A 14475-nucleotide genomic window follows, 5' to 3' on the forward strand; every position below is an offset into this window, starting at 1 on the left:
CAAATAACTTCCCTGGATGTATTCCCAGGAATATCCTCCCTCAGTACAGCAGTAACACTACTCCTTATCAAAAACGCCACTCCCCTCCTCTCTGCCTCCTTTTCTATCCTTTCTGTACCATTTGTACCCCAAAACATTAAGCTGCCAGTCCTGTCCATCCCTGAGCCACGTTTCTGTAATTGCTATGATATCCCAGTCCGATGTTCCTAATCATGCCCTGAGTTCATCTGCCTTCCCTGTTAGGCCTCTTGGTTGGAAGTAAATGCAGTTTAAGTTATCAGTCCTACCTTGTTCTCGGCTTTGTTCCTCCCTGCCCTGACTGCTCGACTCTCTTGTTATTTATGCAAATGATTTGGATGTGAACATAAGAGGTATTGTTAGCAAGTTTGTAGATGACACCAAAACTGGACATGTAGTGGACAGCAAAGAAGATTACATTAAAGTACAATGGGATTTTGATCAGATGGGCCAATAGGCTGCGGAGTGGCAGATGGTTTAAATTTAGATAAATGCAAGGTGCTGCAATTTGGAAAAGGATGTTCCCAGGATTGAAGGATTTGAGCAACAAGGTAAGGCTGAATAGGCTGGGGCTATTTTTCCTGGGGCATTGGAATCTGAGGGGTGACTTTATACAGTTTCATAAAATCATGAGGGACACTGATAGAATAAATAGATCAGGTCTTTTCCCTGGGGTGAGGGAGTCCGGAACGAGAGAGCATAGATTTAAGGGACTTAAGGGGCAACATTTTCACATAGAGGGTGGTACATGTATAGAATGAGTTGCCAGAGGAAGTGGTGGAGGCTGGTACAATTACAGCATTTAAAAGACATCTGAATGAGTATATAAATAGGAAGGGTTTAGAGGGATTGGGCCAAGTGCTGGCAAATGGGACTAGATTAGGTTAGGATATCTGGTCGGTGTGAACGAGTTGGACCGTGCTGTACATCTCTGTCACTCTATTTCTACCTGCCATCTGTCTAATCATTCTGCTCACCCATGTCCTTTTGGCAGTTGTTATATCACCCTCAACGTTTGCCAAACCACCAAGTTTGGTTGTTTTGGCAATTAGTTACTTTTGAATGGTTTGTAAAATCACGCAGAGAAGTTGCATGGTTGCTAACAGAGAATTAACTAAGGAAAAGGGATGAGGTTACTTCACTAATGGTCGACGCAAGGAAGGGATGAATATATTTACAAGACATTGCATTATTCAGGTGTCAGCCAGAGGGCTAGGAATGAAATGAGGAGAAACTTCTTTAGTCAAGAATTAAAAGTTGTTAGGAATTGCAATGTGTTGTCTGGGAGAGTAGTGGAAGCAGATTTCATATGAAGATTCAAAAGAGAGCTGGATGTATATTTGAAAGCAATGAATTTATAGGGCTATGGAGATGGGGCCGAAGAATTAGACCAGCTAGGTTGCTCTTTCAGAAGATAGTAAAGACACGATAGGTCAACTGGTCTCCTGTATTGCAAAATTCAATGATACTTCCATGATATTGACTTGTCCCTTTAAGACTGGAAGGGGATCAATGTTCACTGTAAATGTATTCTTGTGGAGTTCAGTGTACAAATTTTATTTTGAAATAATTTTGACGTTCTTCCTCATTTATTGATTTACCACCATGTTATTTTTGCTGCAACTTACTCATAAAAACATGATTTGGAGATGCCGGTGTTGGACTGGGTGTACAAAGTTAAAAATCACACAACACCAGGTTATAGTCCAACAGGTTTAATTAGAAGCACACTAGCTTTCGGAGCGACGCTCCTTCATCAGGTGATTGTGGAGGGCTCGATCGTAACACAGAATTTATAGCAAAAATTTGCAGTGTGATGTAACTGAAATTATACATTGAAAAATTGATTGTCTGTTAAGCCTTATCTGTTAGAATGCAGCGATAGTTTCACTTCTTTCATATGTAAATCACAAAACCTTTTTTTTAAAAAAAGTTGCATTCTCGCGTCAGCTGTTAACAATGGTGATAACTAGACAATATGTTGAACATATGTTGAATTCAACATATTGTCTAGCTATCACCATTGTTAACAGCTAACCCGAGAATGCAACTTTTTAAAAAAAAGGTTTTGTGATTTACACATGAAAGAAGTGAAACTATCACTGTATTCTAACAGATGAAAGGCTTAACAGACAATCAATTTTTCAATGTATAATTTCAGTTACATCACACTGCAAACTTTTGCTATAAATTCTGTGTTACGATCGAGCCCTCCACAATCACCTGATGAAGGAGCGTCCCTCCGAAAGCTAGTGTGCTTCCAATTAAACCTGTTGGACTATAACCTGGTGTTGTGTGATGTTTAACATAAAAACATGGTTTAATAAACACTGTTTTAAGAACAAGTCAATAGCAACACAAGGGAAAATATAAAATTTTCCGAAACATACTTAAGTCAATACCAAAGGATATAAAAGAAATAGAAATTGCGTGTATCTCGACAATCCAGTCCATTATCACAAAGTATGCTTAAGTACCTCAGAATAAAACCAGATAATTTTGGAAAGCTGGCTTCAATGCCTGAAGAAAACATTTAGTCTAAGATGTTATAAAATGTTTAAAATGATTTTACCGAAATATTACTGACTATGGATTGTATGTTGCATTGTTAATAAATAGAACAATACGTACTGTCCCCAATCATCCTCTGGATTAGCAAATACGACCACATCAACGGGGAGAATCAGTCTGAAGTGGATTCGTGAATTTTTATTGTTCTGTATAGTTACAATTTCAAAGACATCAGGTCTTGTCAATTCAAACAAAAGCTCTAGGTTTACAACTTTCTGAAAGTAAGAACAAAATGAGTTATTAAAATATCTCTTCACAAAAAATACCATTTCACCATCAAGTCCTGAGAAAGTAATATGCATGTTAATCTGAGACATCTTTGCAAAGTGTATTTACTGACCTCTATTTGAATTGATTTTACTTACAAATTTGAAATATTTTCTGGTTTCTCAAACATTAATGCATTACACGAGGAAATCAACTACTGCCTGCAAAACTAAATGGATAGAACTGTGGGATTTCATGCAAAAGACACAGAACATTATTGTAAGTACCATGATCAAGCCTTCTTATGTTCTCAGAGAGATAGTATCCAGTTTTGTAAATTATCCTTCCAACCATTCTTATTCTTCATTGAGTCTATCAGTCATTTCCATTATTAAAAAGTTCGATGAGAAAAAGTGGACTTCACCTCTGTTACAACATGGTGACAGATAGCCGAACCAAATCAGCCTTTCTACTTCTGTGTAAATCCGAAGACACCCAAAGTCACTCAAATGATCCCTAACTAGACTTTTGAATAACCCATCCCAAACTTTGCAAATAATTAATTTTCAAGACACAGGTCTTATATCTTAAAGAATTAACTACTTATTAGATACACAGTAACTTTAGCAGAAGGAAAGTTAAACACTGTAAGCTCATTAATGTCTGTGTTTTATGCCTAAAACATTTATTTTTAGCCCCCATTCACACCAAGACAGACAGACAAACACAGTCAAGCAATAAACAGACAACAAAACTGGCTAGATTACTTAAAAGGCTTTCATGATGCATTGTATCACAAGTTATGAACTCCTTGGCTGCTTTTCTGGAAATTTCTTCATGATCATGCTCCCAGTTCACCCATGCAAGGGCAGTGATACTTAAAACTCAACATTTTATTCTTTGGGTTTCCAGAAGCTGATATATCAGGCTGGGCAGAGCACTTTCAAATCTCATACTGTCTCAGCAGCAGCCCAGAAATATTTCCCAGAAAACATAATTCAAAAGAATTAAATTCTGCCTCCTCATAAATAGTCTGATTAACTCTTTCCAAATTGCTGTGTTTTGGAGACTGAGTGGCAAGATTAGATCTCATGGAATATAGAGAGAACTAGCCATTTGGATTCGAAGGTAGAGGTCAGTGGATGGTGGTGGAGGGTTGCTTCTCAGACTGGAGGCCTGTGAGCAGTGGTATGCCACAAGGATTGGTGCTAGATCCATTGCTTTTCATCATTTATATAAATGATTTGGATATGAACATAGGAGATATAATTAGTAAGTTAGTAGGTTACACCAAAATTAGATGTGTAGTGGACAGTGAAGAAGGTTATCTCAGAGTAAAATGGGATCTTGATCAGATGGGCCAATGGGCTGAGGAGTGGCAAATGGAGTTTAATTTAGATAATTTTGGAAAAGCAAATCAGAGCAAAACTTATACTCTTAATGGTAAGGTCCTGGGGAGTGTTGCTGAACAAAGAGACCATTAAGTGCAGGTTCATAGTTCCTTGAAAGTAGAGTTGCAGGTAGATAGGACAGTGAAGAAGGCGTTTGGTATGCGTTCCTTTATTGGTCAGAGCATTGAGTATAGGAGTTGGGAGGTCATGTTGTGGCTGTACAAAACATTGGTTAGGCCACTTTTGGAATATTGCATGCAATTCTAGTTTCCTTCCGATTGGAAGGATATTGTGAAACTTGAAAGGATTCAGAAAAGATTGACAAGAATGTTGCCAGGGTTGGAGGATTTGAGCTATACGGAGAGATTGAATAGGCTGGGGCTTTTCACTGGAGCATCGGGGGCTGAGGAGTGACCTTCTAGAGGTTTATAAATCATGAGGGGAATGGGTAGGATAAATAGACAAGGTCTTTTCCTTGTGGTGAGGGAGTCCAGAACTAGAGGGCATAGGTTTAGGGTGAGAGGGGAAAGATATAAAAGGTACATAAGAGGCAACGTTTTCACACAGAGGGTGATACGTGTATGGAATGAGTTACCAGAGGAAGTGATAGAGGCTGGTACAATTACAGCATTTAAAAGGCATCTGGATAGGTACATGAATAGAAAGGATTTAAAGAGGGAAATGGGCCAAATGCTGCAAACAGGACTAGATTAGGTTAGGATATCTGGTTGGCATGAACAAGTTGGACCGAAGGGTCTGTTTCCGTACAGTATATCTCTATGACTCTACAATTGTCATAGGGTCTCTTCCAGGCTTAACAGAACTAACTATCAGGAACTGAATTTGTTAATAGCCAACTTCTGCTATCTCTTTAAACATGCTCTTCTGGCGGTCACTGTGTCTGTTAGGATCCTTTTAACCATGAGTTGAAAAGTGCGGCCTGGAGAAACATCACAGATCAGACGGGATCCAAGGAGCAGAAGACGTTCAGGCATAAGTCCTTTATCAGGTGTGTGTGTGTGTGTGTGTGTGTGTGTGTGTGTGTGTGTGTGTGTGTGTGTGTGTGTGTGGCAAAGAGGTAGCTGGGTGACATAGAAACATAGAAAAATACAGCGCAGTACAGGCCCTTCGGCCCTTGATGTTGCGCCGACCGAAGCCTACCTAATCTACACTAGCCCAATAACCTCCATATGCTTATCCAATGTCCGCTTAAATGACCATAAAGAGGGAGAGTCCACCACTGCTACTAGCAGGGCATTCCATGAACTCACAACCCGCTGAGTAAAGAATCTACCCCTAACATCTGTCTATACCTACCACCCCTTAATTTAAAGCTGTGTCCCCTAGTAGCAGCTGACTCCATTAGCGGAAAAAGGTTCTCACTGTCAACCCTATCTAAACCCCTAATCATAGAACATAGAACATAGAAAGATACAGCGCAGTACAGGCCCTTCGGCCCTCGATGTTGCGCCGACCGAATCCTATCTAACCTACACTAGCCCAATAACTTCCAAATGCCTATCCAATGCCCGCTTAAACGACCATAAAGAAGGAGAGTTCACCACTGCTACTGGCAGGGCATTCCATGGACTCACAACCCGCTGTGTAAAGAATCTACCCCTAATATCTGTCCTATACCTACCACCCCTTAATTTAAAGCTGTGTCCCCTAGTAACACCTGACTCCATTAACGGTAAAAGGTTCTCAGTGTCGACCCTATCTAAACCCCTAATCATCTTATACACCTCTATCAAATCTCCCCTAAACCTTCTCTTCTCCAATGAGAACAGCCCCAAGTGCCTCAGCCTTTCCTCATAAGATTTTCCTACCATTCCAGGCAACATCCTGGTAAACCTCCTCTGCACTCATCCAATGCCTCCACATCCTTCCTATAGTATGGCGACCAAAACTGCACACAATACTCCAGATGAGGCCGCACCAGAGTCTTATACAGTTGCAACATGACCTCAGGACTCCGGAACTCAATTCCTCTACCAATAAAGCCCAGTACACCATATGCCTTCCTCACAGCACTATTTACCTGGGTGGCAACTTTCAGAGATCTGTGTACATGGACACCAAGATCCCTCTGCTCATCCACACTACCAAGTAGCCTACCATTAGCCCAGTAATCCATCTTCTTGTTACTCCTACCAAAGTGAATGACTTCACACTTAGCTACATTGAATTCCATTTGCCACATTTCTGCCCAGCTTTGCAACTTATCTATATCCCGCTGTAACCTACCACTTCCTTCCTCACTATCCACAACTCCACCGACTTTTGTGTCATCCGCAAACTTGCTTACCCAGCTTTCAAGCCCTTCCTCTAGATCATTTATAAAGATAACAAAAAGCAATGGTCCCAAAACAGATCCTTGTGGTACACCGCTAGTAACTGCACTCCAAGATGAACATAGTCAATCAACTACTACCCTCTGTCTCCTTCCAGCCAGCCAATTCCTAATCCAAACCTCTAATGTATCCTCAATGCCATACCTCCGTAGTTTTAGCATTAGCCTACCATGGGGAACCTTATCGAACGCCTTACTAAAATCCATATACACAACATCTACTGCTTTACCCTCGTCCACTTCCTTAGTCACCTTCTCAAAGAACTCAATAAGGTTTGTGAGGCACGACCTGCCCTTCACAAAACCATGCTGGCTATCCTTGATCACGTTATTCCTATCCAGATGTTCATAAATCTTATCCCTTACCATTCTCTCTAAGACTTTGCCCACCACTGAAGTCAGACTCACTGGCCTATAGTTACTAGGGCTATCCCTACTCCCTTTCTTGAACAAGGGGACCACATTCGCTATCCTCCAGTCCTCTGGTACTATTCCCGTTGACAATGACGACATAAAAATCCAGGCCAATGGCTCTGCTATCTCCTCCCTAGCTTCCCATAGGATCCTAGGGTAAATGCCATTAGGCCCAGGAGACTTATCTATTTTCATCCTCTCCAATATTCCCAGAACCTCTTCCCTGCATATTTCCAGGCCATCCATTCTAATCATTTGTGACTCCATATTCACATCAGCAACAGTGTCCTGTTCCTGAGTGAATACTGATGAAAAGTATTGATTTAGTGTCTCTCCAATCTCCTCCGCCTCCACACACAACTTCCCACTACTATCCTTGACTGGACCGATACCTACCTTGTACAACTTGTACACCTCTATCAAATCTCCCCTAAACCTTCTTTTCTCCAATGAGAACAGCCGCAAGTGCCTCAGCCTTTCCTCATAAGATCTTCCTACCATGCCAGGCAACATCCTGGTAAACCTCCTCTGCACTCGTTCCAATGCCTCCACATCCTTCCTATAGTATGGCGACCAAAACTGCACACAATACTCCAGATGAGGCCGCACCAGAGTCTTATACAGTTGCAACATGACCTCAGGACTCCGGAACTCAATTCCTCTACCAATAAAGCCCAGTACACCATATGCCTTCTTCACAGCACCATTTACCTGGGTGGCAACTTTCAGAGATCTGTGTACATGGACATCAAGATCCCTCTGCTCATCCACACTACCAAGTAGCTTACCATTAGCCCAGTAATCCATCTTCTTGTTACTACTACCAAAGTGAATGACTTCACACTTAGCTACAATGAACTCCATTTGCCACCTTTCTGCCCAGCTCTGCAACTTATCTATATCCCGCTGTAACCTGCCACATCCTTCTTCGCTGTCCACAACTCCACCGACTTTCGTGTCAGACTCACTGCAGGTGAGGGGTAATAATGATCGGTCTATGGGGAGGGTTTAGACAGAGGGAGAGAAAGAAGATGGACAGGTAGGACAGTTCAAGAGGGCAGTAACTTAATGGAGGGTTGGATCTGGGATGGGATGGGGGGAGGGGAGGTAACAAAAAACTGGTGAAGTCAATGTTGATGCTGTGTAGTTGGAGGGTCCCATGGCAGAAGATGAGGTGTTCTTCCTCCAGTTGTCGGGTGGCTTGGAATTGGCGGTGGAGGCGGCCCAGAATCAGCATGTTCTTCGCAGAGCGGGAGGGGTATTGAAGTGGTTGGCCACAGGGCAATAGAATTGTTTGGTGCATATGTCCCAGAGATGTTCCCTGAAATATTTCACGAGTTGGCGTCCTGTCTCCCCAACGTAGAGGGCACCACATCGAGAGCAACGGATACAGTAGGTGAAGTGTTTGATTATGCAGGAAAATCCCTGTGGATGTGCAAGGACCCTTTGGGGCCTTGGACGGAGGTGAGGGGGAGGTGTAGAAGCAGGTTTTACACCTCTTGCTGTGGCAAGGGAAAGTGCTGTGGATGGGTTGATTGGTGGGGGGGCATGGGCCTAACGAGGAAGTTGCGGAGTGAATGGTCTCTGCGAAACGCAGATGGGGTGGGGAGGGAAATATCTCTCTGGTGGGGTGATCTGATTGTTGGTGGTGAAAATAGCAGAGGTTAATGCGCTGAATCAGGAAATTAGTGGGGTGAAGGACGAGGCAGGTTCTATCCTTGTTGCAGTTGGAGGAGTGTGGTTCAAGGGTGAAGGTGTGGGAAGAGGAGGAGATGTGCTGATCCTCACTTTCCACCCCACTAATCTCCAGATAGTGCGCATTATCCTCTGCCATTTCCTCCACCTACAATCAGACCCCACCACCAGAGATGTATTTCCCTCCCCACCCTTATCTGCGTTTCGCAGAGACCATTCGCTCCCGGACTCTCTCATTAGGTCCAAGACCTCCACCAAGCCCCCTCCATGCCTGGCACCTTCCCTTGCTGCCCCAAGATGTGTAAAACCTGCGCCAGAACCTCCCCGTCACCTCCATCCCAAAGGATCCTTTCATATCCAGCAGAGATTTTCCTGCACATTTAAACTCCTCATCCACTGAGCCTGTTGCTCTCGATGTGGTTTCCTCCACAATAGGTAGACAGGACGCCAATTTGCAGAATGTTTCAGGGAACATCTCTGGGACACACGCATCAAACAACTCCACCAACCTGTTGGTCAACCACTTCAACTCCTCCGAGGTCACTCAAGTCCTGGGCAGCTTCCTCCACAACCAAATCCAAGCCACATGACGACTGGAGGAAGAATGCCTCACCTTCCACCTTGGGACCCTCCAATCATACAGCATCAACACCGACTTCACCAGTTTCTTTGTCTCCCCTCCCCTTACGACATGGGGTAAACCCTCCTGCTTAATTTAAACCAGCAACACAAAAAAGATTTATCCCGTGAAGTCATCTGTGAAAATTCGAGAGGTCAAGATCTATTTAAAGTAAAAATCAGAAATTTTATTTCTTAAAGTATAACGGAGAATAATTAACTCAACTATTTACACCTCCTCTCTCTCACCTATCTTTACCTTCCCTTCTATAATACTAGTCTGATAAAACTCCCAATTAAGATTTACAGGAAAATTCAAATTTTAAAAACCAGCCAGTGATCAAATCTTCTCTTTATCTTCGTCGGTAGATTGGCTCTCCAGGTCAGTGTTAAGGTTTTTCTCTGTGCAAACTCCTTCTCTAGTAGTACCTCTGACTAGCAGTTGGTCTGATGGAGTTCTCCTCCCACCTATTCAATTTTCTCTTATAACCCAAAACGTCGGATTGTTTTATTGGCTTTTAAGATTGTCAATATACTCAATCCAAACTTTACTGGAATTTGATATTTTTCAGGATATAATTTAAACTGATTGGCCTAAATTGAATCTGTTTTGTTGTTTCCAGGCAACCAGCTACCCCAGTAGCTGCAGAACATTACATTGTGTCTTATTGAGAACACTTGGTGCTGTCACTACTAGCTTTTACTCTCTTAAAAAGGTATAGTACACCCACGTCTTCATAACACGGGTCAGGAAATTGCAGAGAGGAGAGCAGAATCCTTGGTCTTGGAGTTTGGAGAGGAGTTTTGTTGTAATTAAGGTGCTGAACATGGAGCTAAACTCAAGAAGTACAGTTCAAGTCAATGACAGCATCCTTGTTATCCAGATGCTCCAGGGTTGAGTGTAGGGCCAGGGAGATGACGTCTGCCATGGACCTATTGTGATGGTAGACAAATTGGAGTGGATCAAGGCAATCTGTGGGGCTGGAGTTAATGTGTGCCATTACTGACCTCTCAAAACACTTAATTATGATGGACATCAGAGCCACCAGGTGGTAGTCATTAGGGTGCATTGCCTGATGTTGCTTTGGCACTGTGGCAATAGTGGTATTCTTGAAACAGGTGGGAACCTCAGATCAGAGCATGGAGAGATTAATGTTATTTATGAATATTCCTGCCAGCTAGACTGTGCAGGAACGGAGAGCACAGCTGGAGACTCCATCCAGTCCAGTTGTTTTTTGTGGATTCACTCTCAAGAAGGCCAATCTGATGTCAGCAATGATGACTGAGTCCAGGTGCACCCTAGGCTGTCGGGGCAGATGACATCATTTCATAGACCTTCTGTTCAAAATGACCATACAATGCTCTGGATCTATGATTTAGGAGTACAGCAAACAAACAAGCTGGTGGGTATTGCATTTGGAAGCAAGCCTTGTACTGCAAAGACAAATTCTGAAAAAACTCCGAATACAAATCAATAAAAAGTTAGCAAAACACAGTTACCAAAAAAAAAGCCTTCATGTAATGATCATGGTCACCAAAGACCATTCTGATGTGTCAGCACAATTACACAATATACATATTGTATACATGGAGTATGAGAACCGGAAAACCCCAAATATCCAGTATGGGATCAACATTAAACAATAATGATGCCTCTAGCAAACCCATCTTTTCTTGGCCACAAATGAATTCAAAATGATTTGGAAGCACCAATCTATACGTGAATTTATTACCCACATTTACAAAATGAAGTATCCACATTGCCAGTGAAGCTAGTTAAGTTTATCTTACTGTATATTGGGAGTCACAGCATGGAAACAGATCCTTTGGTCCAACTCGTCCATTCTGACTAGATATTCTAAATTAATCTAGTCCATTTTCCAGCATTTGGCCCATATCCCTCTAAACCCATTCTATGCATATGCCCATGCAGATGCCATTTAAATGTTGTAATTGTACCAGTCTCCACCACTTCCTCTGGCAGCTAATTCCATACACATACCATCTTTTGTGTGAAAACGTTGCCCCTTAGATCCTTTTCAATCTTTCCCCCCTCACCTATCCCTCTAGTTTGGGACTCCCCTATCCCAGGGAAAAGATCTTGAGTTTTAACCCTATCCATGCCCCTCCTGATTTTATAAACTTCTATATGGCCACCCTTGAGCATCCAACACTCCAGAGAAAGTAGCCCCAGCTTACACAAACCCCTTATTCTCAATCCCCCAGTCTCTACAACATTCTTATAAATCTTTGCTGAACCCTTTCAAGTTTCACAATATTCATCCTATAGCAGAGGGGCCAGAATTGCATGAAGTATTCCAATAGTGGCCTAACCAGTGTCATGTACAGCGGCAACATGACCTCTCAACTCAAATTCAATGCACTGACCAATAAAAGCAGCATACCAAACACCTTCTTCACTATCCTAACTACCTGTGACTCCACTTCCAAGGAACTATAAACTTGCACTCCAAGGTCTTTGTTCAGCAACACTCCCTTGGACCTTACCATTAAGTGCATAAGTCCTGCCCTGATTTGCCTTCCAAAATGCAGAACAAGCAAAAACTGGCTGAATTTCTTAAAATCATTAGATGTGTTGCAGAAACATTTGAAATAAAAACAAACCATTTTCAAAAATATATAGGCTTACCAGAGGTTTAATCTTTACAGATTTCCTTGCAGGAATCCTTTTAAGGTAGTCATTGACTTCAATGCTGAAATAAAAATTGTGATAAGACATCATACAAATAGAGCCATTTGCACATAACTCATCATTTCCATTCATTTAATAAATCTATTGATTTTCAACTTGCTGAAACATTTCTCCTCACTGAAGTACTTTTTAATCCACAGGTAAAATAACAGTTACAATATAAAATAACAGCAATCAAGGCATTTAGTAGACAGCTGTAAAACCCATGCAACCTACTCCAATATTAAGGAGGGTAAGCAGCCATCCTGGCCCATGCTGGGTCCAGATCTTTTCTGCTGAGTATTTCACTCAGTTGTAACAAATCACAATTAGGAAGTCTAATAAGAACATAATGAGACAGAACAGTCTGTAATAGCTGAGGCAACAGAAAAGACAAAGTAGTCTGCCAACCCAACTGGCCCTATGCATCTTCTTTCCTGAAATCTGAATACTTATTGGAAGAATCCTCCAAAAGACCAGCTAGTCAGCAAAAAGTGGTAACATGAATTTAAATCCTTTATTGTCAAGTGGATTCAAGAAAAATACAGTGAAAAGTGTGTACTACTGCTCTTACATAAGCGCTATTCACAGAATAAAGAAAGATAACTTAAAGAAAGTCCAATTTTTTCTTCTCTGCTGCTGCAGCATACTGCCGTCAGAAACCCGCTTCGAGCTTTCCAGCCCATGCCAAGCTAGCGAGATGTCTTGTTTTGGGCTTTCCAGCCCACGCCATACCGCAGAGTGCGCCCTGCTTCGGGTTTCCAAGCCCACGTCAAGCTGGCGAGAGTGTCCTGCTCCGGGCTACATCAGCCCATGATTTGCCACATGAAGAGACTCTCCCTTTGAGCTTTCCAGGCCATGCAATGATGCCGAGACACTGTGTCCCGCTCTGGGCTTTTCAGCCCATGCTATACTGCATGGAGTGTCCCCCTCTGGGCTACATCAGCCCACACCCTGCCACTGAATGTCCCGCTTCAGGCTACACCAACCCATGGCTTGCCACATGAAGAGTCTCGCCTTTCGGGCTTTCCAGCCCATGCCATGATGCCGAGACAGTGTCTTGCTCTGGCTTTTCAGCCATACCATGCCACTGAGTGTCCGCTTCGGGCTATCTAGCCCATTGTGAAGGGCCTACAGTGATCGACTCTGTAGCCTTGCTGCCTCTGAAAATGCTGCCATCATTCCAGAGCCCATCGAAGCTGCCTCCTGCTAAAGAACTTGCTTTACAAGATAAGTTTGAGGAAGAGGGAGAAGGAAAAAGAATAATAGAAAAATGCAGAGGAGGAGCAGGACAAGCCCGGGTACAGGATCCCAAACGCTGCCCTGCCCGCTGCTGCCATCTTTGTATAGGCAAAAGCAAGACCATTGTGTTTACCACCAAAAATGGCTGGAAGACGTTAAACTGACTTAGTTGACAGAGTCCTGAAAGATATATCTGTCAATAAGGACCTGTGGAAAATAGTGAGTGAACCAACATGAGGGAAAAGTGTATTGGATTTCACTCATCTACCAATCACAGATGCATCTAACCATGAAAACAAAGATAAGTGTGACCACTTTAGAGAAGCAAAGTTTGGATTTCATAGTCCATACTCATGCCATCGTATTGTGCTGCTTTCACCTGTCTCAACAAGATTTAGCATATGTGTTGCATTTCAAAACTGAATATCCATGAGTCATTGTGGAGGATCTGCAGCAGAATGATATCCTATCACAACCTGTAACATGATTGCTGAACCTAACCTTGACTGTACCAACAGATCCTCAGGAGTTTCAAATTTTAAATTCAATTAGTTAATAAATGTATGGAATTGAAACCTAGTCTCAGTAATGGCGTCATGAAAATATCAATTGCCATAACAACTTGCCCAGTTCAGATGTTCTTTATTGAAGGTTTCTGTCATCCTTACCTCATCTAGCCTATATGGGACTTCAGACTCACAGCAAAATGGGTGATTAATGTCTGCTCCCTGAATGGTGTGGCAAGCCACTCAACTGTATCAATCACTACAGAAACATCAGAGAAGAGAAAGAAAACAGACCAAACATTTGGTATCTGTATGTGTATCGGTGTCATATGGACTGCACAGTTCAAATAGAAGACTCAGGATCACATTGTCAAAGTAATTAAGGATGAGCAACAAAAGAATAAAAGGAGGAGCAATCATTGAGGGACTGCAGGAGTGTGGGTCGTCGACACACACACATACACTCTCTCTGTGAGTGAGTGAGTGAGTGAGAGTGTGAGAGAGTGTGAGAGTGTGAGAGAGTGAGAGACAGACAGAAAGGTCAAGTGAGCTACTGCCTACGGTTGAAAATTTAATGCAAAGTGGAAATTTGACAGAAAGTGCAACAGAAGTACAAAGGGGAACAGAGGTGCGTAAGATGACAGTGCTACTTTAACGAGGGTTTGCTATAAGTAGTAAACTCTGCAAAGCAGGAGGTAAGTGGGAGAGGATAAAAGGCATGCACAGGGGATTAAACTGATTGGTGAGTTGGATTGTTGAATATTTCAA

The 14475-nt window shown here is 42.4% G+C and overlaps 1 protein-coding gene across 1 annotated transcript in view; it reads right to left on the reverse strand.

Moving 5' to 3' along the window:
* The window catches only part of LOC132827005 (ufm1-specific protease 2-like), a 66872-nt gene that overhangs the window by 22040 nt on the left and 30357 nt on the right, over positions 1 to 14475 (reverse strand). Inside the window, exons 4-5 of the mRNA XM_060843341.1 lie at positions 11918 to 11981; positions 2650 to 2804 (exon numbers count right to left, since the gene is read on the reverse strand). Coding sequence (XP_060699324.1) covers positions 2650 to 2804; positions 11918 to 11981 — 219 coding nt within the window. The remainder of the gene's footprint in view (positions 1 to 2649; positions 2805 to 11917; positions 11982 to 14475) is intronic.

This window comes from Hemiscyllium ocellatum, chromosome 2 (genome assembly GCF_020745735.1).
Source record: "Hemiscyllium ocellatum isolate sHemOce1 chromosome 2, sHemOce1.pat.X.cur, whole genome shotgun sequence".
Classification (NCBI taxonomy): Eukaryota; Metazoa; Chordata; class Chondrichthyes; order Orectolobiformes; family Hemiscylliidae; genus Hemiscyllium; species Hemiscyllium ocellatum.